Below are 23,724 nucleotides of genomic sequence, written 5' to 3'. Positions count from 1 at the left end.
TCACTAGCAAGCTGACATGTCAGTTTCCATGTTCCACAGAGGCAAAGAGAAGCAGCAGCAAAGGACAGTGTTTGATGGTACACAGATACACAGGCTCAAGCTATGACTGGGTTATCATGTAGTTTGGGTTATTGGCTTTCTAATCTCTTTTCCCACCACTCAATTCAGCCATCAGCAAGCTGCACTCCCTCATATGACAATGCATTTTGTCCACCATAAAAACTGCCTACATTTTTAAAAGTACTTCCTTCCTGTGTCACTCAGCAAACATTCTACTGTCCCATTGTCTATTTGCTGGAGTCCAGCCCCGGGGTATACAGGAAGGAGGGCAAATTCTAGAGCTGAAGGCTACAAGCTGGAATCCTGCTCCACCTCTGACTGCATGGGTGACCTTACACAGGTTTCTCAACTTCCTCTGTAGGTTGGGGAAAACAGCTTTACCAGATACTCAAGGGGTTCTTGGGTTAATGAGATAATTTACATAGGCGACTTATACCAGGGCCTTGGTCACTGGAGGCGACCAAATGTCAGCTGTATATCATTACGTCTTCTCTCAAATGAGGTGGCATCTGTTGGGCTGACCTCACAGTGAAAACAGACTCTGGCGGACTTCTGGGTCAAGTTACTGGAGTGACATGTTGAATTGAGATAATGTCACCGCCCAGTGAACTCATTTCATTTCAGATTCCATCTCTGGCCTCATTGCCGTCTTAAAACCAAAAAACCAAACTCAGTGCCATCGAGTAGATTCCGAATCATAGCGACCTCCATTGGGTTTTCCAGGCTGTAAATCTTTACAAAAGTAGATCCCCCCATCTTCCTTCCCTAGAGCGGCTGGTGAGCTTAACAGCTGACATTTTTGTTAGCAGTCAAATGCCATATTCTTAAAACCAAACTCACTGTCCTCGAGTATTCGACCCCTCCTTGGGTTTCCCAGGCGGTATCTCTATGGAAAAGGATTGCCCAATCTGCCTTCCAAGGAGTGGCTGGTGAATTTGAACCGGCAGCCTTGTGGTTAGCAGTCAAATGCCTTAGGCACTATGCCTCCAGAGCCACAACCTCTAGTCCCAGGAGCAGAGAAAAGCAAAGTAAAGGGGTGCTGCCTGACTGAAAGTCACGTTCATGCAAGCAGTCACTTCACTACCCCACTTCCCTTGCCAAGCACAGCGAAACAGCCGGGGAGGAAGGCTCTGGCTGGCTGACGAAGTGGTGGGAGGGAGGAGGGGAGAGCGGGCGGCGGAGGAGGGGAGAGACGCCGAGAGGAGGGAGCAGGGGCGGGAGGAGACACATGCGCGCTGCCGCCGCCGCAGCCGTCCTTAGCTTCCTGGGGACGGGAAACCTTCAAGACCTGCTGCCACTGCCGCCTCCCCACTCTTGCGCGCTTCCCCACACCCTCCTTCCCGTCTTCCAGCGTCTCTTGGTGGAGCACTGCAGGGACTCAGCCCGGCTGCAGCCTGCCTTCCCGGGGAAAGCCGTGACCCCCCGCAGGAGCGGCAGGGCGGGTTGGGGGGCCCGGGGGAAGATGGCGACGCCGGGAAGCGAACCCCAACCTTTTGTCCCTGCCCTCTCGGGGGCTACTCTGCACCCACATCATCATCCCCACCACCACCACCACCATCACCACCACGGAGGAGCCGGAGCCAGCAGCGGGGCCGGGGGAGGGGGCGGTGGCGGCGGCGGGGGTTTCAACCTGCCCTTGAACCGGGGTTTGGAGCGCGCGCTAGAGGAGGCTGCGAACTCCGGGGGCTTGAACCTCAGCGCCCGGAAATTGAAAGAATTTCCAAGGACTGCCGCGCCCGGCCACGACCTCTCGGACACGGTGCAAGCAGGTGAGAGGGGACTACGATACGCGCGGCAGGCAGTGGCTGGATGTGGATGACTGGCTGTCTGGCTGTCCTGCCTTCCCCAACGTTGCGGCCAGTCGAAGATTTGGCCTTGCAGGGGGTACAGCGCCTGTGCTGTACTGAGTCAGGGGCCCGCGCGGGAGAAGGCGAGGTAGCCCTGCAGAGGGCATGGGGGCCCCGCCTCACCCGGCGGCCGCGGCTTGGTGTCCATAGAGCACGGGTGAGCTCGGCCGTTGCTCCCCAAGCGCCCCTGAGGCGGCCGTGCCGGGGGAAGTAGCCGGGGCTGAGACTTGGGTGCGCTGCGTGCGTACAGTGGAAGTGGGAGGATTCAGGCGGCAGCGGTGGCTTCCTGGGCCCCGCGTAGGGGCGCGGACAGCTGAGTCTGTGCCTCTGATCATAGCAAGCCTTCTTTTCATCCAGGCGTTGCCTATCCTGGTGGGGAAACGCAGACAAAGGTGGCGCGCCCTGGGTAGACCCGAGGGCACTGGCTCGGTGCCGCGAGGCCCTCTCCGCGACATCACAGAGCGATTGGTGCCGACTGCGAGGAGGTGCCAAGGCTTCCTCTTCCTGCGCCTGTGCGAGGAAAGGAGCCGCCGGGATTGTAGTGAATCCGAACGGGCATTCGCTTCGGAGTCGATCGACTCTCTTTACTTGCCTGGCGTTAGTCACCCACGCAGTTTTGCTTCTACCAGTGAGGCTACCTAGTTCTCAGTAACCTGATATTTTTCTGGGGCCCTGGAAGGGAAGGCAGGGCATAGTAAAAGTAATTAAAATGAGCCGGTTTTCTTGTGCGAGCCCTGCAAGTTGTAACTCGCGCCAGCGAGCAGCTAGTTTTTTCAAGTTATGTCATGTGTTGACATAACTTCTGAAACGTCTGTTTTCTTTTTGGTAGTTGAGTTACAGGAGCAGGATCTATAAACAGGAAGCAGAGTGTTAGAATGGGATCCGGGTCTTGGGATCCACGCAGCTTTGACTTGGTTTCTGACTGCCCCTTTCAGTGCTTTGGGAAGAGTTTGTGCCATGGTAAGCGTCCAGTATTTCGCAGGGCAGTTGGTGCCCCATTTTGGAGCCACTGTTTGGACCTCTGGCTGTCATCACGTTGTGGCCCGAGTGTCAGAACTCCTACAGTTGATCTCATTGCAGAGTTGTTATGGATAGTTTAAGATTCCCACTTTGCTGGGAGCAAGGGGATGGGATGAGGTAGCAGGCAGTTAGTTACCTTTTGGAGATCAGGTTTCTGATGCCTCTGTCCCCCTCCCCCCTTTTATTCAATAATCATTTATTAAGAGCCTTAATGAATATTTAGATGAGTTCTGAGTTCTTTGGCGTCAAACCTGGCACTACAGGGTCATTAAACTTTGTAATTTGGGTTTAGGGATAGACAGGAATGGGCAAGAAGGAGGGGATTTCCAGAGTTGTGCTGTCAACAGCTGGGGAGTCTCTGGATAGGACCTCTTAGCTAGATCTTCTGAAAGGGAAGTTATTCCAAGAATTGCCTCAATCATTAACTTAAAAAAAAATCCATTATTAAGCTTAACTTCCCTTTTGCCATGGAGTATGTTGTGAAATATGGAAGGTTGGATAGAAAGCAGGAAATATTAGAGCAATATTTGACCAGTAAACTAAAACCAAACTCATTGCCATTGAATCAGTTCCGATTCATAGCGACCCCTCCTTGGATACTTGAGGTGGTATTTTTATAGAAGTAGATTGCCCTGTCTTCCTTCTGAGGAGTGGCTGGTGGGTTTAAACCACCAGCCTTCTAGTTAGCACTCAAATGCCTGAGGCACTATGCTACCAGAGCTCCTACTGTGGCACCAAAGCTTCTTATTTAACCAATAATATGTGTATTTATTTTCAGAAGGTTGGTGGGGGCATGCCTTGAAAGTTGTTCCTTTACTTGAGTTAGGCTGACAGTTATTTTTAAAGTTAGGTGCACTGGAGCTATCTGTTTTGTTGGTGTTTCTTTGAGAAAACTAATGCTTTTCAGAGCAAGGATCACATCTTTCAGTTAAACTCATACCATGTGAAGCAAATGCTTAAAAATATTTTTCTCTCCTCACTTTGCTTGTGTCCTTAGGTTGTGAGTTTTGATTATGAGCTTCACTTCTACCAAACTCACTACCGTCACGTCGGATCTGACTCATAGCGACCCCTCCTTGGGTTTCTGAGGTGATACCACTACAAAAGCAGATTGCCCAACCTTCCTTCCAAGGAGTTTAATTTTCAGAAAATTCTAATTGAAATCGATAGGTTTAATGTTACTCTTGTTGTGTGCTGTCCAGTTGATTACAACTCATAATAACCATATAAGCCAAAACCAAACCCACTGCCTTCAAGTCAGTTCCAACTCATAGCAACCCCCATTGGGTTTCTGAGGTGGTAAATCTTTACAGGAGTAGATTGCCCAGTCTTGCTTCTGCTGAGTGGCCAGTGGGTTTGAACCACCAGCCTTCTGGTTGGCAGTCAGAAGCCTTAGACACTGTGCTACCAGAGCTCCTTACAGGACAGAGTAAAACTGCCTCGTAGAATTTCCTAGGCTTTAATCTTTATAGGAGCAGATCACCATGTCTTTTCTCCTGTGGAGCCACTGGTGAGTTTCACCTGTAGACCTTTCAGTTACCAGGCCAGAGCTTAATCACTGTGCCTAACTTCATCCAAAAATGAAATATTGATGGGAGAGGGGGTCACTAGATTTTTAGAAACTTAAGACAACCCATTAAAGATAAAGCACATTCTACATAGCCAGTTATTTTAAATGGAATTTAAATACTTACATGTTTTAAAGATTTGCTTCTGCAAAACATCTTTGCCTTAGGTCAAAAGCTGGGTATAAACCACATATCTTTTACTTTTTTGTTCAAAAGAAGTATTTACTTGAACATAGTTCCTTATTTGGGAGAGCAAAAAGAAAAATAAAGCAAGAGTTAAAATTACCTCCAGTTTGCACAGTGTTGACATTTCTTGTACATAAAGAGTTTAATAGAGTTTAAAAATGAAAGTAGTAATATACACAAAGATAGTGGTTTCTCTTGGCTAGTGTTTTCAGAATATCTCTTAAAATCAAGATAGTATATGAAGATCTTTAAAGGCCTAAGATGTATTTTTAAAAGTGTACTTTTTCATAAATTTTATAAGACAGGGAATAACAAAGAAAGCTTTTTCTCACTGTTAAGTTGTTTTAGTAGGCCATTTGGTTTATACTTTGGAAAAGTAACTCTTCTGGCAGCCACTTTCCCAGGACTGCAGTCTTTCCTCAAGTGGCTTATCTGAACTGAGTAGAAACCAGGAGGTAAAGAAACATGAAGGTTCTGAACCCCCTCAATTTGTGTCTGAGCTCTCACTGAAGTGATACTTTATTCATAGGAAAGAAGCGCCTAGGCCCTCACTTTGAGCCTGTTAATTTACTTGTGTTTGAGTTAAATTGTCAGGTTTCAGTCTTTAATAGCTTAGGAAGAGAGAGAAAGGCTGGTCCAAGCAGGTTTGGTTGCAGCAAGAAAAGACACTGTCTGAAAGAGAAGAGGAACAAAATAACCGCAATTAGTACTTGGAATGTGTCTGTCACTATGTGCCAAGTACTTTATCTGCATTGCCTTACTCATCATCAATCAAGGCCTCTTCATAGCCTCATTTTTTTTTTTTTTTTTTTTGTTATTGTTTCCAGTTGCCAATGATTAGCTTCCACTCATGATGACCTCATGTACAACAGAATCAAATGTTGTCTGCTCTTGCACCATTTTCACGGTCATTGGTTTCCTTGATTCCACTGTTTTGGCCAATGTAGGGGACTCATTTTCTGGTACTTTTATCAGGCAGTGTACTGTTGTGATCCATACATTGAGTAATTTTTGGAAATACTTCACCAGGGTTCTCTCTTCCTAGTCTGTCTTAATCTGGAAGCTCTGCTGAGGCCTATCCACAATAGATGATCCTGCTCATACATGAAATACTGCTGGCATAGTTTCCAGTATCATAGCAACATGCAAGCCACCCCAGCATGACAAACTGACAAGACAGATGGTGGATTCTCACTTTATAGGTGTAGAAATTTAGATTGAGAGAAGAGGTAATATGCTTAAGATTATACTCCTAGTTAGATGGTGAACCAGTGACTTGACCCTGATGGCCTAACTTTAGTGTTCATGTTCTTGACCATTTTTTTTATTAAGCTGAGTGATGGGTGGAGAGATGCACATGGGAGGCTTTCTGGAGGAGAGTCGTGCAACCAACATTCGTTTAACACATATCTACTGAGCATTTATTAAGTGCCAGGCATTCTTCTAGACAAAGGATTTATAGCAGCGAACAAAAGAGAATCCCTGTTCGTAAGGAGTTTTCACTCTAGTTGGATGTGGAAGTGGAAAGATAAGTTCAGAAATAGATTTTACAAGATGAGGAGTAAGACTTACAATATGGATAAAATGTACATGGTACCTTGATTGATGATTTGAGGTGGCTTGTTAAAACAAGTAATGACTACTAAGAAAATATAAACTAAAGCATAAAATTGGACCTAATACAAAGAAGTAAACGAATGTGTATCAGGGAAGAAGATTTTGTCCTGATGATTTACTAAGTAGTGTCATTTTGGATGAAGACATTTAAAAGGGTGTTATTGTTGTTAGGTGCCGTTGAGTTGATTCTGACTCATAGTGACTGTATGTGACAGAGTAGAATTTCCCCATAGGATTTCCTGCTTCCTTTATGGTAGCACATTGCCAGATTTTTCTCCTACAGAACCACTGAACTTTTGGGTTAGGAGCTGAGCACACAATCCTAGTGCCACCAGGGCTTCTTGAAAGGGTGTTAGTTTGACTAAACCAAAGGGGATTGAAAAGAAGAGAAAGAAGGTATGTGCCTCAGTGTGATTTCAGGAGGTTCTAGAAAACAAAAAGTAAGTCCTTAGACTCGTTCAGAGCACTTGTTGAAAGTTGGTCACTTTTAGAAGGGTGGAACGTGTCTTTGCCAACATCTTTTTGAGGTTGCCAGTAGCAGCAGAGACTGTGGAAAATGAAGAGGTTATGATGGCAAGAATACAGAAGTGCAGCATGAAAAGTATTCACTGAGCCCTTTCATGTGTGGAGTGTGAAGTACTGTAGGAGATGCAAAGTATAAGACAAGACAGAAATGACTAAGATGCTAAGTGACAGTAATAGTTCTGGGAAACTGGGAGAGTCAGGCCACAAGACAGGTCAATGTGCCCTGCCAAATAGCATAGATAAACACTGTCTGCAGAATTCAAAGGAAAATGATGATTTCCATTACACTAGTTAGGAAGGAGAATATTATCCAGTATAGTGGCACAGTGGTGAAGCGCTCAGCTATTTACTGAGATGTTGGCTTTTGGAACCCACCCAAACAGCTTCACAGGAGAAAGATCTGGCATTCTGCTCCCATGAAGATTACAGTTAAGGAAGCCCTGTGGGGCAGTTCTGCTCTGTCCCATGGCAGACACACGGTCCCATGTGTGTCAGAGTAGAACTGCACTCCAAAGGGTGGTCAAGGCTGTGACCTTTCAGAAGCAGATTGCCAGGCCTGTCTTCTGAGGTGCCTCTGGGGTGGGTTTGAACTGCCAGGATTAACCATTAAAGTAACATAGGCACTTGAATGCTAACCAGAAGGCTGGCGGTTCAAACCCACCAGCCACTCCTGGGAAGGAAGGATCTACTTCCGTAGTGATGTTGTTGTTGTTGTGTGCCGTCGAGTCAGACCTGACTCATAGCGACCCCTCCTTGGGTTTCCGAGGTGATATCGCTACGGAAGTAGATTGCCCCATCTTCCTTCCGAGGAGTGGCTGGTGGGTTTGAACTGCCAGCCTTCTGGTTAGAAGTCAAGTGCCTTAGGCACTATGCTACCAGAGCTCCATAGTGATACTGCCTCGGAAACCCAAGGAGGGTTGGGTCCGACTCGACAGCACATAACAACAACAACAACAACAGTAGTGTTGGACAGTCAGCCCTGTAGGTTGGTAGGCACTCACAGTACACAGTGCCCCTAACAATGGACATGAGCATACTAACAATCCCGAAAATGGCACAAGGCTGCGCAACATTTTGTTCTCTTGTGCATGAGGGTCACCATGAGTCAGTCAACTGCACAGCAACTAACAATAACAACAAAGTTAGGAAGACTTTCATTAGTAGAAGTAGAGTTTGGGCCAGATTTTGTAGGATGAGTAGGGTTTGGATAGAAGTGCCTATGAACAGTCTAGGAGCTCTAGTGGCACAGTGCTTAAGACATTTGACTGCTAACCGGAAGGCTGGTGGTTCAAACCCATCAGCCATTCCTCAGTCTGTGGTTGGAGAGATGTTTCCAAGATAAGAAGTGAGAACCTGGCAACCTAAGATTCTGTGAATAAAAGAATAAGATAGGGCGTTTAAGTCCACCTCTCAGGTTATGTTACCCCATCCTATAATGGAATAACACTCAAAGAGCTCTTGTTGTTGTTGTTGTTATGTGCCGTCGAGTCGCCCCGACTCATAGCGACCCCTCCTTGGGTTTCCGAGGCAGTATCACTACGGAAGTAGGATTGCCCAACCTTCCTTCCGAGGAGTGGCTGGTGGGTTTGAACCGCCAGCCGTCTGGTTAGCAGGCAAGTGTCTTAGCCACTATGCTACCAAAGAGCTCTTTGTTGTTGTTGTTGTTATGTGCCGTCGAGTCAGCCCCGACTCATAGCGACCCCTCCTTGGGTTTCCGAGGCAGTATCACTACGGAAGTAGGATTGCCCAACCTTCCTTCCGAGGAGTGGCTGGTGGGTTTGAACCGCCAGCCGTCTGGTTAGCAGGCAAGTGTCTTAGCCACTATGCTACCAGAGCTCCTCCAAAGAGCTCTTAGGATCCTTTATTAAGGACACTAGAAATGGCTGAGGCCTGGGATTTGTCAGCCTGTGGGACTGAGGCCCTTGGTCTGCTGAGCTAGCTCTCTCTAATGTCTGTACAGATTCAAAGAATCTTCTCTGAGATTTGTGGGCAGGCTTATCTGCAGAGGGCTGACTTTCCCACCCCACTCCTATTCTATAGCAATTGAGTCCTTGGGATATTAGCATTCTTAAGTCATTGGAATTCACACAGGACTTGATAAAGAAATCTATTCATTCTCAGAAACATATTCTGTTCCATAAGTTTGGCTGTGAAGATTTTTCACTGTAAGTATAATGACACTTTTGAAATCACATGTGTTTTATTAAAACTTACATTCTTTCATTGGCATATCTAGTTTCAAGTTATTTTTCTGTTATTTAATTTATTAATTATTACAGTAACTATCTTTTTTTGTGGTGGTCACTATCATATAAATACCTTTATTCATTACATTTTAATTTATAAACTATTAGTCATATCCTTTTCCTTCCTATTATTATTTTTTGTTGATCAGTTCCTTGTTAAAGTATAGAGGATTTTTAATATCAAAAGCTTTTAGAACAACTAAAACTCAATATAGGAACTCTGGTGGTGCTGTGGTTAAAGCATTGAGCTGCTAACCAAAAGGTTGATGGTTCAAACCCACCAGCTGTTCCTTGGGAGAAAGATGAGGTGGTCTGCTTCTGTAAAGATTTACAGCCTTGGAAACCCTATGGGGCGGTTCTACTACTCTGTCCTATAGAGTTGCTATGAGTCGAAATTGACTCAATGGCGCTTTTTTTAATTTATTTTTTTTTAAGGTTCAATATGTATAACCAACCAAGCATTTGGCATCTGGCCTTTTCTTCTTACGGCAACCCCGTGTATGTCGGAGCAGAATTGCACTCTAAAGGGTTGTCAAGGCTGTGACCTTTCAGAAGCAGATCACCAGGCCTGTCCTCTGAGGTGGCTCTGGGTGGGTTTGAACTGTCAGCCTCTCGATTAGTAGTGTGGAGTGCCTACCTCCTAGAGGCTCTGTAATATATGTAGTGGCTCTGCAACTTGTCTGGATTTGCTGCTGTATGTGTCTGTGGTATGGCACAAACGCTCTCCAAAAGCACACATGCAATTCTCATTGCTCGCATTATAGGCTGCTTTATTGAAACAGCAGGAACATACTAATCATGTTTCTGGAGCAACAGCATACAATTATAGGCCATGGAACCTCTGGGGATTTTGTTTTGGGCTGTGCCAGTTTATGACAGGACAGCCCAAGGTTTGACCTTGATCAAGGAAATGATTCCACTGGATGATTTGTCAGTCAGTGTTACATCTTACTTGATTTTGGGTGGGTGTCAGATAATAGGCAAAAATTTGACACACCCTATCATTATAAGTTTTTTATTTAATTTATTGACCAGGACTGTTTTCAGGTTGTATTTGGCCCATTTAAATTTTGCATGCTGTGGTGTAGCAATTCTAAACCATATTCTACTGTAAGCAGTTCAAGGTTAGATTCCTTTTGAAATCCATTTTGCTGTTGAGCAATTCATAAGTCAATTTCCTCTCACTGTTTCCTTTCTATCTTGTTACTCTCTTTCATTATTGCTTTTAAACATAATTTGTTTCTTTTTTTTTTTCTTTTCTATTTCTTATTTTTTTCCCTTTCACATACTTATAAAGATTTTATAATTAGGCTGGGCCGCATTTACTTTTTCTTACTATTTCCCCATAACCATCTCTTCCCTAGATGCTGTACTGAGTGTCCTTTATTGGAGATCTGGTAATTAATGTTACAGACATGCTCTTCACTTTACTTAAGGTAGTTATAGGTTCATCAGCCAGACATAATTTGAGCTTTGGTCTGAGCCTCACAAAAACCTGTTTATGAGCCTACTTTCTAAAATTTGTTTAGCTCTCTGGAAAATTAGACTTTTGCTGAAGCTGGTTTACACATGATTTTACCAACTTGTGAATTCTTTTACTGATTGTGTCTGTTGTTAGAGTTAAGGTAATTCAGTGCTAATTGCAGTGATTCTTTAAAAATATAAAATTATAATCTATTACAAGATATTTTTTAAGAGTATAAGACCTAGATCTCAACTATATTTACATAGTTGATGTCTTTTTTCCTAACTCCTGGGAGGCCCAGAGGCTTCATCACTGGTACCATTTTGCATTAGTTTTTCTGCGCCTGAATTTTTTTCAGGAGTTCTGGTGGCATAGTGCCTGCAGGCATTTGAGTGCTAACCAGAAGGCTGGTGGTTCAAGTCCACCAGCCACTCATCAGAAAGAAGACTGGGCAATCTATTTCTGTAGAGATACCACCTCGGAAACCCAAGGAGGGGTTGCTAAGTGTCGGAACTGACGCAATGGCAGTGAGTTTTTTTTTTTTTTTTTTTTTTTTGATGATATTTCAGATAGTTGTACATGTGATATGAATTAAACAACAAAGAAAAGAAAAAAATATGGGGGGCATTAAAAAAAATAAAGGTCAGAATAACAAGTAAACCTCATTTGGAAGAAGCAGGCCTAGCAATAGACTTGTGCTTGAAACATACCCATATTTTCTTCATCTTAATTTAAGAGTTCAGTGGTATGGCTTTCCTATATTGTGTTGTATGAAGTAGTACATTTGGGAGCCATCTGTTCCCACAAAGTAATTAAAAAATAAAGTGAGATTGTTTACATGAACAGAAAGTTGATGAACTGTGAGAATTTGGCTCCTCTTTCTTATTCCAGCAATGCAGTAGAAGGGAGATGCCTTGATAGTCATAATTCTGTATGTGTACCTACTTTTTCCTTCACTGGCATTAAAGGAGGATGTAGTTAGGACAGAAACAAACCAGAGAAGAATAGTATGTTTGATTTGTGTAAGAGAAATATTTTATTTTTTTTGCTGGAGAAGAAATTACTGCTCCTATATGAATATGTTGATGTTGAGCCAGCTCAGTGTATGGTACTTGAACTCTTACAGGACATTTTTAAGTCAACGAGGCAGCTTATCCACTTTTGGGATCTTCTTTGATGTTTGTGTTTCTTTTTCTGCTCTTGTCCTGAGCTCTCTTGGCTAGAAGACTACCTAGAATTGGATGTGAGATGAAAGAACCTATTCCAGTTCATTGAGTCTCCCACATATCACCCACTTGGTGTCTTAGATTTCTTTTTTTTTATTGTGGTAAATATGTACGTAACAACATTTGCCATTTCATGTACAAGTCAGTGACATTTATTGCATTCATCATGTTTTACAACCATCACACTTACCCATTTGCAAAGTTTCCCATCACCCCTTAACAGAAGCTCAGTGTTTCTGTTAAGCAGTGAGTCCCTATCATGGATTGAATTGTATGTCCTAAAATCATGTGTCAACTTGGCTGGGCATGATTCTTAGTGATTTCACAGTTATGCAGTGATGTAATCATCCCCCTGATGTGATCAGCAAATTAGTTGTAAGGGGATTAGGGTGGATTTAACACCTTTAATCAGTTCACTATGTAAGGGGATCCTGATCCAATGTAAGTGAAGTTTCCCCAGAGTGTGGCCTGCATTGCCTTTAATCTTATAATAGATAAAAGGAGAGAGAAGGAAGCAGAGGAGAGGGACCTAATACCACCAAGAAAGAAAAGCTGGAAACAGAGTGTGTCCTTTGGACCCAGGGTACTTGCACGGAGGAGAACTTCCTAGACCCAGGGGAAAATTGACGACGAGGACCTTTTCCTAGAGCTGACAGAGAAGAATTTTGCCTAGAGCTGGCACCCTGAATTAAGACTTCTGACCTCCTAAAGTATGAGGGAATAAATTTCTGTTTGTTAAAGCTATCCACTTGTGGTATTGAGACAGGCAGAGAATTGGGCTGGCTGAATCAAGCAACCTCTCACTTAGTATTCTTGGAATCTAAGCCTCCACGTAGACCACGACATAACTATTGCTGCCGGTGACAGAGAACTGCTTGTGATTAACAAGCCAGGCCCTTGAGCAAGATAAGACATTACCAGTTGTAAAATGCTGAAAAACCTTCTGGGTTGTCCTTCAACAATTTTAGAATGCACTAAAATTCAACGTGACTAACAAAATGACCTTCCAGGAGAGGCAGCCAAGAATGAGAGTCCCTCACCAGGACTCGATCCAGGGTCCAGAGACATCACACATGTACTACATCCCAGAATAAGTCACGTCAGGCATCCCAGCAGCCTTTGTGATGGGTTCCATCTTTGTTCTGACAACCTTTGCAGTGGAATTCATCTTGGCTGATTTTCACAACCTCACCGTTTTTGAGAAATCCACGCCTATTTTATAATAAAGAGGATACCGTTTTCCCACCTAAAATCCTTTATAAACCCTAGGAAATCCTTTGTTCCTTTCCTCCATCTCTTCCTCGTGAGCCCTGCCCCTCTCCTTTTTCTTCAATAAAGTGGTTCATGTGGACATTTTGCCTCTCCTATTCAATTCGTTGTCAGTAGAAGGCAAGGACCTCTGTTCAGGGTCTCAGGACCCCTGGTAGCAGTATTTCTGATAGTAGCACTAGACAAGTAAGACAGGCCCGCGTCCCCCCTCTCTTCTCCTGGAAACCACTCAGAAACTTTGGTCTTCATTCCTTTGCCTATTCCAGCTATTTCATCTAAGTGGGATCTTACAGTATTTGTCCTTTTGTGATTGACTAACTTCACTCAGTGTGATGTTTTTAAGGTTCATACATTTTGTACCATCTATCAGGACTTCATTCCTCTTTATAATAATGTTAAATAATGTTCCATTGTATGTATGTACCTGTGCAGCAAAGAACAGCATGAATCCAGTCCCCAAAATGTACAGCTTGATCCAGTCCTCACACTCCCACTTCTCCATACTTGTTGCCATCTGCTCCTGTGGCACTGTCTCTTCTTGCAGACCTAGCTACCTGGAACTAGGCTAGAGCTCACAAGTTAAAAGACAACATCCTTCAGAATGCCAAGTAGGCAGATACTGCTTGCAAGTCTGGGGAGTCCACTCAACACTTCCGTTTCTGACTTGCTGGGTACAGATTCAGGGTTGGTTTCCCACTACCCCTTTGGATGCCAGCCACAAGTTTAGGAGTCCACATGACATCTTTACTTTCTGACCTGCTGGCTCCTATATTCCTGTGAGGTACCATACTTTTCTGGAACTACTCAAAGAATTTGTAGAGTGTACACCATACTTAGGAGCTCTGGTGGCACAGTGCCTCAGGCATTTGACTGCTAAACAGAAGGTTGGCAGTTCAAACCTGCCAGTCGCTCCGTAGGAGGAAGAGGGGGCAATCTACTTCCATAAAGATTTACTGCCTAGGAAACCCCATTGGGGTCACTGTGAGTTGGAATTGACTCAGTGGTAGTCAGTTTGTTTTTTGTTTGTATACCATACTTATGACTGTTGTTGTTGTTGTTATGTGCTGTCCAGTTGGACCCGATTCATAGCGACCCCTCCTTGGGTTTCCGAGGTGGTGTCACTATGGAAGTAGATTGCCCAACCTTCCTTGCAAGGCAACAGGGATGCAAATGAAGACATCCATAGGGCGAGGTCTGGGAGAGTTCCCAAAGTAAAGCTTCTGTGTCCTGTGAGCAGTTGTTCCCATCAACCAGGAAGCTCCCTGAACACTAGTCTCAAGGCTTTTATGGGTCTTGCTACATGGTCATGATGTTGTTGTTGTTATGTGCCGTCGAGTCGGCCCTGACTCATAGCGACCCCTCCTTGGGTTTCTGAGGCAGTATCACTACGGAAGTAGGATTGCCCAACCTTCCTTCCGAGGAGTGGCTGGTGGGTTTGAACCGCCAGCCTTCTGGTTAGCAGTCAAGTGCTTTAGCCACTATGCTACCAGAGCTCAGAACATGGTCATGATAGGTTACATAATTCTTCCCAAGGCTGGTTAACACTGGGCCACCAGGTGGTCCTTCTGATCAGCTCTTACTTATCAGCCTCCAGTGTGCTGTGTTTCTCAGGAGCCAATAACAAAGGCCAGATTTCTTTCTGCACCTCACAACACACATGTTTATCCATTCATCTACTGATGAACTTTGAGGTTGCTTACACCTCTTGGCTGTTGTGAATAGTGCTACAGTGAACATTGGTATACAAGTTTCTGTTTGCATTCCTGTTTTCAGTTCTTTTGGATATATACCTAGGAGTGGATTTGCTGAGTCATTTGGATTTCTTCTTCACTGCCTCCCACAAGTGGGCAGAAAGAGGCCCCCATCTTAGCTTTTCTAATCATCTGGCTTTTTCAGGTGGCTTTGTTTTTAACAGCTGACCCCTGCAATGTGGTACATACTTGATTTGCTATACAATGTATTACTCTAATATTCTTTGGCAGTTTGTGTGTGTGTGTGTGTGTTTATACTGCATAGGGTAGGAATCACATCAATACATCTGACCTAGTTCAGTCAGCTTAGCTCTGATTTAGCTCACTTTATCTCTGCAGCAGCAGTGGCCAGTTCAAAGATAGCACCATGAACGGATTGCCTGACTTGACCTCCCTCTAGAATGCCTTCATTTTGCCCTTGTAAGCCATTTACCCACCCAATCTCCCCCACCCCCATTTTCTGCTTTGTTAGTGTCTACCCTGCTCTCCTTCTGTCCCCTCCCCAAGCCTGCTCTGGTCTCCCTGACCTGCCTCTCCTTGCAAATCTTGAGCACGGAATCATGCATGACTTTGAGGCATCTATTACATCATTTCCTCACAGCATTTTTTGTTTTATTGCCTTCTTCTTTTGGTACTTTTCCCTTGTTTAAGTTCTTTCCTCCTTAACTGGCCTGTGAGGCCTGGCTGGGCAGGGCTAACTTTTCCTTATCTTTGTATGCCCTCCACACCCAGCACAGAAAGTGCTGGATAAACAGTGGACAGTTCCTTCTTCTCTCTCCTACTCACGGTCCACTGATAGTCTCAGCACACTGCAGCCTTCTGGTTTCTACCATGATGTTGTCTCCTATTTGTACATGTCTTGCTGATCAGCTGCCATTTTTCTTGGTGCCGACTTTATCTTTCCTCACAGAATCTTTTTACTCCTCAGCATTGTCTACTCAGGAGTTCTGGTAGCATAGTGCCTAAGGCATTTGACTGCTAACCAGAAGGCTGGCGGTTCAAACCCACTAGTCCATCCTCAGAAAGAAGGTTGGGCAATCTACTTCTGTAGTGATACCGCCTCGGAAACCCAAGGAGGGGTCGCCATGACTTGGATACGACTTGACAGCAGTGGATTTTTTGTCTATGCATGCCTGGTCGCTTTCCCCCCATCCTAAGTAAACTCACCTTTTACCTGTACCAGGTTAAACTTAATGCTGCCTTTCCACAAGGCCAGGGACTACGTCTGTCTTGTTGGCATTCCATCCCTAGAATCTAGCATGATACTTGCTCTAGCTTCCTCCTGTGCCCATGCTAGTCTCAGTAAATGCTATGGAGTGCGTGCATGTGCTAAGAAAGGGAGAGAGAGCCACATTTACATTATAGGATGGATGACTTTGGCTTGTCTGGGCCCTACTTCTATCTCTATTAAATTTAGAATCTTCTTTCTGGTGATTGGAGAATTCCTGAAACCAAAACGAGTTGCTGTGAAGTTGGCTCTGTGAAGTAACCCCTTGTGTATCTTGGAGTAGAATGGTGCACCATAGGGTTTTCAGTGGCTGAGTTTTTCAGAAGTAGATCATTAGACCTTTCTTCCACCTCTGGGTGTACTTGAACCTCCAGCCTTTTTATTAGCAGCCGAGTGGCCTGACCATTTATACTACCCAAGAACTCTGAGTTGTGCTTTTTCTCAACAATAATAAAAACGTTTGCACAGCATACCTTGGAGATATTGTAGGTTTGGTTCTAGACCACTGCAATAAAACAAATGTCATAATAAAGTGAGTCACATGACTTGATTTTGGTTTCCCAGTGCATGTAAAAGCTATGTTTACACTATACTGCAGTCTGTTAGTGTGCAATAACATTATGAAAAAGCTTGAAATATGAGAATCACCAATATTTGACATAGTGAGCACATACTGTTGGAAAAATGGCGTGATAAACTTGCTCAATGCTGGGTTGTCGCAAACCTTCAATTTGTAAAAAAAAAAAAACTTCACTGTCTGCGAAGTGCAATAAAATGAGGTTTGCCTGTACTTGGTAAGCAATGTTACAACCACAAGTCAAATAAGTTATAATGAATACTGATAGAGCTAGGCAGAGATTTTATTTTATCAAATATTGCTTAAGTTAGCAGATAAAATATAAGTACTCAACACTTTGTGAGTACTATGTTTGGTTTGCTTTTTGTTTGTTTGTTTTCTCATGTGTAAGAAACTACCAAAAATCCAAATCAAGCTCATGGCCATTGAGTCATTTCCGACTCATAGCGAACCCTCCTTGAGTTTCTGAGGCGATATCTCTATGGAAGTAGATTGCCCAGTCTTCTTTCCAAGGAGTGGCTGGTGGGTTTGACCCGCCAACCTTCTGGTTAGCAGTCAAATGCCTTAGGCACTATGCCACTGTTGTTGTTGTTGTTGTTGTTGTTGTTGTTATGTGCCGTCAAGTCGGCCCCGACTCATAGCGACCCCTCCTTGAGTTTCCGAGGCAGTATCACTATGGAAGTAGGATTGCCCAACCTTCTGTAGATGATTTTAAAAAAAAAATAGATATATTGGGCGAGGATTGAAGATAATGTACATGAAACCAAACCAAACTCACTGCCATGGAGTCGATTCCGACTCATTGCCACTCCCACTGGGTTTCCAAGGCTCCAAATCTTTACTGAAGCCAACTGCCTCATCTTTCTTCCAAGGAGCAGCTGGTAGGTTCAAACCACTGGCCAGCCAAATGCCTTAATATACCTCCTTAATATATATCACCTTAATATACATGAAAGTACTTTATAAATATATGTATTTTTTCATTAACAGATGGTGTTTTCAGATACAGCCTTTCAGCCTTTGGCCAGAGGGCCCTTTACTCCCTTTTACTTCATCAGTATAGCTAGCTTAGAGTTAAATGCCAGGTCTCTTGAGCCTCAAAGACCTGGGCCCAGATCTTGGCTTTGTTGCTTATAAACTATTTCACTTTGGCCATATAACTTAATCCCAGAGTCTGAGTTTCCTCACCTATAAAATGGATAATTATAGTAAGTACTTACTAGGATTGTTGTGAGGCTAGTACTATAATAACAATAGCTAATGTTACCATGTACTTTCTGTGTGCCAGCTAATGTTCAATTGCTTTATGTATATTACCTCATTAAATGCTTTCCAAGTGTTCTAGTTTAACCATAGGAGGGACTCAATAACTCCTATCTGTTATAAGTGTTATCTAGGGCCTAAGGCATCTGTCTGCTAACCAGAAGGCTGGCGGTTCAAACCCACCAGCCACTCCTCAGAAGGAAGGTTGAGCAATCTACTTTCGTAGTGATACTGCCTTGGAAATCCAAGGAGGGGTCGCTATGAGTTGGGTCTGACTTGATGGCATATAACAACAACAGGGTATACCCATCCTTTTTAGTGGATCCAATTCTTTTTCTGAAATGTCTTTCTTGAATACTTCATCCCGAAGAGGGAATTTAGAAATCTAGAAGTCATCCATTCATATCTCTCACTTAGTATCTGAGGACACTGAGACCCAGAGATCTTAAGTAATTTGACCAAGGTCACACAGCAGGGTGGTGGGTGTCAGAGCCCAGGCAGAGGTTCACACAGTTTCAGCATCAGAGGGCAGTTTCTATGGAGTCACCCAGCTTCCTTGGTGTAGAGGGAAACCTTCCTCTCTTCATAGAATTTCTCATGTTAGACCAATCCTGATTCAGATGAGGCCCCACCAAAAAAAAAAAAAAAAAAGTGCTATGAAACCTTTAATGACATATGGTCTAAAGCTGGGAGAATAAGATATAAAACCAACAGTGAGGTTACAGATGAAACATGTTCAGCTTTGAGGGACATGTATGGCCCTTGTACATTGTACTTCCCAGTACTAAAGAGGTGTGTTACAGAGTTCTGATGGTGCAATGGTTAAGCACCTGGCTGCTAACGAAAAGGTCAGTGGTTTGAACCCACCAATTGCTCCATGGGAGAAAAAGCCTGGTGATCTGTTCCCATAAAGATTACAGCCTAGGGAACCCTAGGGGCCAGTACTGCACTGTCATATAGGGTCACTATAAGTTGGAATTGACTTGATGGCACACAGTAACAACAACAACAACGAGGCATATTGGGCCATCCTCAGCTCACAAATTGGAGGTCTACGAAGTTCATTTCTAGGTAGGTTGTTTAAGAATTTAGAATACTATACATTTTTTTTGGTGTGTGTGTGTGGAAACAATAGTCAGCTGTGGTTTGGTTCTTCAGTGTTAATAGTAATTCCTTATTGTTAATTTGGAAAAATGCAACCTCAGTTCTGACATGAGCTCCCAAATCTGGAGATTCTGTCATCATGCTGGGAGGCTGCTGCCTTTTGAAGATAATTTGCTACCTCCCTGCCATTCCAGCTAGTTCAGAGGGCCCTCTTCCTCCTCCCCAGGCTGCTTGGGAAGTGGGCCCAGCGGCCTGGTTGTGTCTCCCCACTGGTTTGAGGAGCAAGGGCAGACAAAGGTCATGGGCTCACAGGAGGTCAGCACTAGGATTGGGTGAGGCCATGGGGCTGGGAGGCAGATGCCATAGAGATACTTGCCTGTGGGAAATAGGGGCTGGAATTTAAACGCTTGTATTTGATTTTTGTATTTCATATATAAATATTATTTCCCTAACTTACTGACTTTATGATTTAGGACAATATACTGAACCTCTCTGACCCTCATGTTTGTGATTAGTTAAAGTGAAAGTACTGTTTACCCCTCACAGTGTGAAGATGAATGAGATGGTATACAATACCCCGGGCACTTTGCTTGGTTGTTAGTTTTCTTCCTTGATTCCCATGCTGTTACATATGTTCTGTTTTTCTTCTGTAAAATAAGCACACAGAAATCTTACTTGCATGTGATATTAATGATATTGTTCAATGATTTCTGCATTCTTTTGGATCACCTTTCTTTGGAATAGGCACAAATATGGATCTCTTCCAGTCAGTCGGCTAGGTGGCTGCCTCCCAAATTTCTTGGCATAGCCAAGTGAGAGTTTCTAGCCATGCATCCATTTGTTGAAACATCTCAATTGTTATTCCATCAATTTTGGAGCCTTGTTTTTCACTAATGTCTTAAGCGCAGCTTGGACTTCTTTCTTCAGTACTGTCAGTTCTTGATCATATGCTACTTCTTGATACGGTTGACCATCAGCCAATTCTTTCTGGTACAGTGATTCTGTTTCTTCCTTCCATCTTCTAGTGATGCTTCCTGTGTCAGGCAATATTTTGCCCATAGAATCAGACCATATTGCAACTCAAGACTTGAATTTTTTTCTTTTTTCAGCTTGAGGAACACTGTGCAGTTCTTCTCTTTTGGTTTTCTAACTTAAGGTCTTTGCACATTTCATTATAATACTTTATGTTGTCTTCTCGAGCTGCCCTTTGAAATCTTCCGTTCAGCTATTTTACTTCATCATTTCTGCCTTTCACTTTAGCTATTTTACATTCAAGAACAAGTTTCAGAATATTTTCTGCCCTCCCTTTTGGTGTTTTATTTCTTTCCTGCCTTTTAAATGACCTTTTGCTTTCTTCATATATGATGTCCTTGATGTCATCACACAACTCATCTGGTCTTTGGTCATTAATGTTCAGTGTATCAAGTCTGTTCTTCAGATGGTCTGTAAATTCAGGTGGGACATACTCAAGGCCACTTTGGATCTTGTAAACTTCTTTGACTTTTCTTCAACTTTAGCTTGGACTTATGTAAGAGCAATTGATGTTCTGTTCTACAGTTGCCCCCTGGCCTTGTTTTGACTGATATTAAGCTTCTCCATTGTCTCTTCCCACAAATGTAGTCTGTTTGATTTCTGTGTATTCCATCTGGTGAGGTGTATGTGTATAGTCACCATTTATGTTGTTCAAAAATGGTATTTGCACTGAATAAGTCATTGGTTTTGCAAAATTCTATCATTCGATCTCCAGCGTTGTTTCTGTAAGCAAGGCCATATTTTCCAAGTGCTGATCCTTCTTCTTTATTTCTGACTTTTGCATTCTAATAGTAGTCGTATTAACTGGTCTTCCTTATAGGCATATCCTATCACTGACAACATTGTACTGCAAGATAGATCTTGAAATTTCTTTTTGACAATAAATTTAATGACATTCCTTTTCAATTTGTCATTCCTGGCATAATATGACTGTCTGATTGAAAATGGCCACTAACATTCCATTTCAGTTCACTAATGGCTGGGATATCAACCTTTAAGCGTTCCATTTCATTTCTGACAACTTCCATTTACCCTAAATTCACAGTTTATACATTCTACATGCCAATTATTAATGCATGTTTGTAGCTCTTTCTTATAATTTTGAGTTGTGCCCCATCAGCAAATGAAGGTTCTCAAAGCTTTACTCCATTCACATCTTTAAAGTCTACTCTACTTTGATGATGCAGCTCTTCTGCAGTTGTATTTTAAGTGCCTTCCAACCTGAGGAGCTCTTCTTGCATTTTATCAGACAGTGTACCCCTGCTGTTAATAAGATTTTCACTGGCCAGTGTTTTAGAAGTAGATTGCCAATAATATCCCTTTTTCCAAAGGAATATTATTGTCTTAGTCTGGAAGCTCCACTGAAATTTCTCCACTATGGATGACCCTGTTGGTACTGAAATACTGATGTATAGCATCACAGCAATACCCAGCCACTACAGCATGACAACCTGACAGATTAGTGGTGGCTACTTGCCATGAAGTGAGGGTAATAATCATAGGATTATGGTGAGGAGTAAATGAATTAATATATACTTAAAGAGCTAGGTCAGTGCCTCACATTGAATTTGTTGTTATTGTTATTAGACACCATCATCTTTAGAAAGAATCCTTAGGTGACATAAACACTTAAACACTGGTCTATTGGTTGAGAGGTTGGTGGTTCGAACATGACCAGAAGCACCTAGGAATTACAGGCCTGGTGATCTGCTTCCAAAAGGTCACAGTCATTGGGAATCCTTTGGAGCTCAGCTCTACTCTGACAGACACACGAATTCTCCATAGAAGGCAACTAACAACATCTTTAGATGAGCGATTAAACCTCATGAAGCAAGTAAAGAGTAGACGATGTTGTTGTTGTGTGCCCTGTTGTTAATCTCAACTCATAGTGACCTGTAGGAGTAGAACTGTCATGTAGGCTTTCCTAGGCTCCAAGCTTTATTGGAGAAACCCTGGTGGGATAGTGATTAAGTGCTGAACTGCTATCCAAGAGGTTGTAGTGGCTCGAACCCTCAAGCTGCTCCATAGAAGAAAGATATGGCATTCTGCTTCCATAAAGATTAAAGCCTTAGAAACACCATGGGGCGGGCAGTTCTACTGTGTCCTGTAGCATTGCTGTGAGTTGGAATTGACTTGACAGCAATGGGGTAATCTTTATGGGAGAAGAAAAAAAAAAAAAAAACACCCACTGCCATTGAGTTGATTCCAACTCATACCCCATTGGGTTTCCAGGGCAGTAAACATTTATGGAAGTAGATTGCCCAGTCTTCCTTCTGTGGAGTGACTGGTGGGTTTAAACCACCATCCTTCTGGTTAGCAGTCAGATGCCTTAGGCACTGAGCCACCAGAGCTCCTTATGGGAGCCAGTAGCCAGGTCTTCTCTCCTTTGGAGTTGTTGGTGGGTTCAAGCCACCAGCCTTTTGGGTAGCAGCTGAGCGCTTAGCCATTGCATCACCAAGCTCAAGACTAGATAACTTCTTAGAAATATTGTGACATTTATGACATAATCTTACTATCCACTAAGCTTGGCTATACTTGGTTTCAGTGTGTTGTAAACATCTCTTCAGTTCTTTAGATAATCTTTGGAGGATAGTAGGGTAGGCAGTATTTCTTACTCCATGTTGTAGGTGAGGCAACCGAGGCTAGATAATGAAACGATGGTCCTTTGGTTATATTACTTTGTAAGTGGTTGAGCCAAGATGGGAATCTGTGTCTTCTGAGTTTCTGTGCTATTTCCATTCGTTCCTCAATGTAATGGCATTCTTAGGTATGATTTGAATTTATCAGGCCAAGGGAAATCCCAAGGGGGGCAAGTCTGATAGAGAAGAATGTATTTAGGATTTTCACAGTGGGGAATGGGGAACAGCATTTCTGTGCCACATTATGTATTCAGGTGAACGGTATCCTAGATGAAGCTTGTTTTGGCTAATGGATGAAGAGGTAGGAAGGAGGTTGGGTGGGCTGCAGAGGTGGTCTTGGAATACAGCTCACAGCCCTCTGCAAGAGTCCTGCCATTGATTTAAAACTCTTCCAGATTAAAAAAATATAAAAGTAAAAAATCCCCTTTTTGTGCTCTTGGCAATAGAGCATTTGTGCATCTTTTGATGTTCTTGGTTACTGCTCTGAAGATGTATATCAAACACTTCCTCTCTAAGAAGATGTGAGAAAATGTCTATGGGGAGGCAGAGATTAAGTAGTAAATGTAAATATGTATCTCTTCTTATCTTAAGGAGCTCTGGTGGTGCTGTGGTTAAAGCATTGGGCTGCTAACCAAAAGGTCAGCAGTTTGAACCCACCAGCTGCTCCACAGGAAAAAGATGAGGCAGTCTGCTTCCTTAAAGATGTACAGCCTTGGAAATCCTAAATAGGGCAGTTCTACTCTGTGCTCTGGGGTTGCTCTGAGTCAGGATTGACTTGAAAGCAAAGGGTATCTTCTTTTCTTACAGTCTTACTGGCTCCTAACATTTATTTCAAATTTTAATTAAAAGTTATTTCATTAAAAACCTTTTACAGGTTAAGTATTATCCCCAAGTTACTGACTGATAAGGAAACTGGATGGACGACTGGTTAACATTTGTTAAGGCAGGATCAGTTCCAGGATCCTTTAGAGCGTTTCCTTATTTAACCTCGGTATGGCTTACCCTCTGAGTCACGGCAGCCTGGTGCGCAACGGAATCTCACTGTTGTCATCCCTAGGGTTTTCGACTGAATCTCTTGGGTTTTCTAGGTATAGGATCATA

The 23,724-nt window shown here is 43.3% G+C and overlaps 1 protein-coding gene across 1 annotated transcript in view; it reads left to right on the top strand.

Moving 5' to 3' along the window:
• Positions 1-1,522: 1,522 nt before the first annotated feature.
• Positions 1,523-23,724, top strand: part of LRCH1 (leucine rich repeats and calponin homology domain containing 1) — a 343,960-nt gene continuing 321,758 nt past the window's right edge. The window contains exon 1 of the mRNA XM_042781726.1: positions 1,523-1,829. Within this exon, the coding sequence (XP_042637660.1) occupies positions 1,523-1,829 (307 nt within the window). The remainder of the gene's footprint in view (positions 1,830-23,724) is intronic.

This window comes from Orycteropus afer, unplaced genomic scaffold (assembly GCF_000298275.1).
Source record: "Orycteropus afer afer isolate SDZICR_OR568_19922 unplaced genomic scaffold, OryAfe1.0 scaffold00157, whole genome shotgun sequence".
NCBI classification, from domain to species: Eukaryota; Metazoa; Chordata; class Mammalia; order Tubulidentata; family Orycteropodidae; genus Orycteropus; species Orycteropus afer.
Note: the sequence above shows the minus strand (reverse complement) of the source record. Positions and strands in the feature narration are given on the sequence as shown.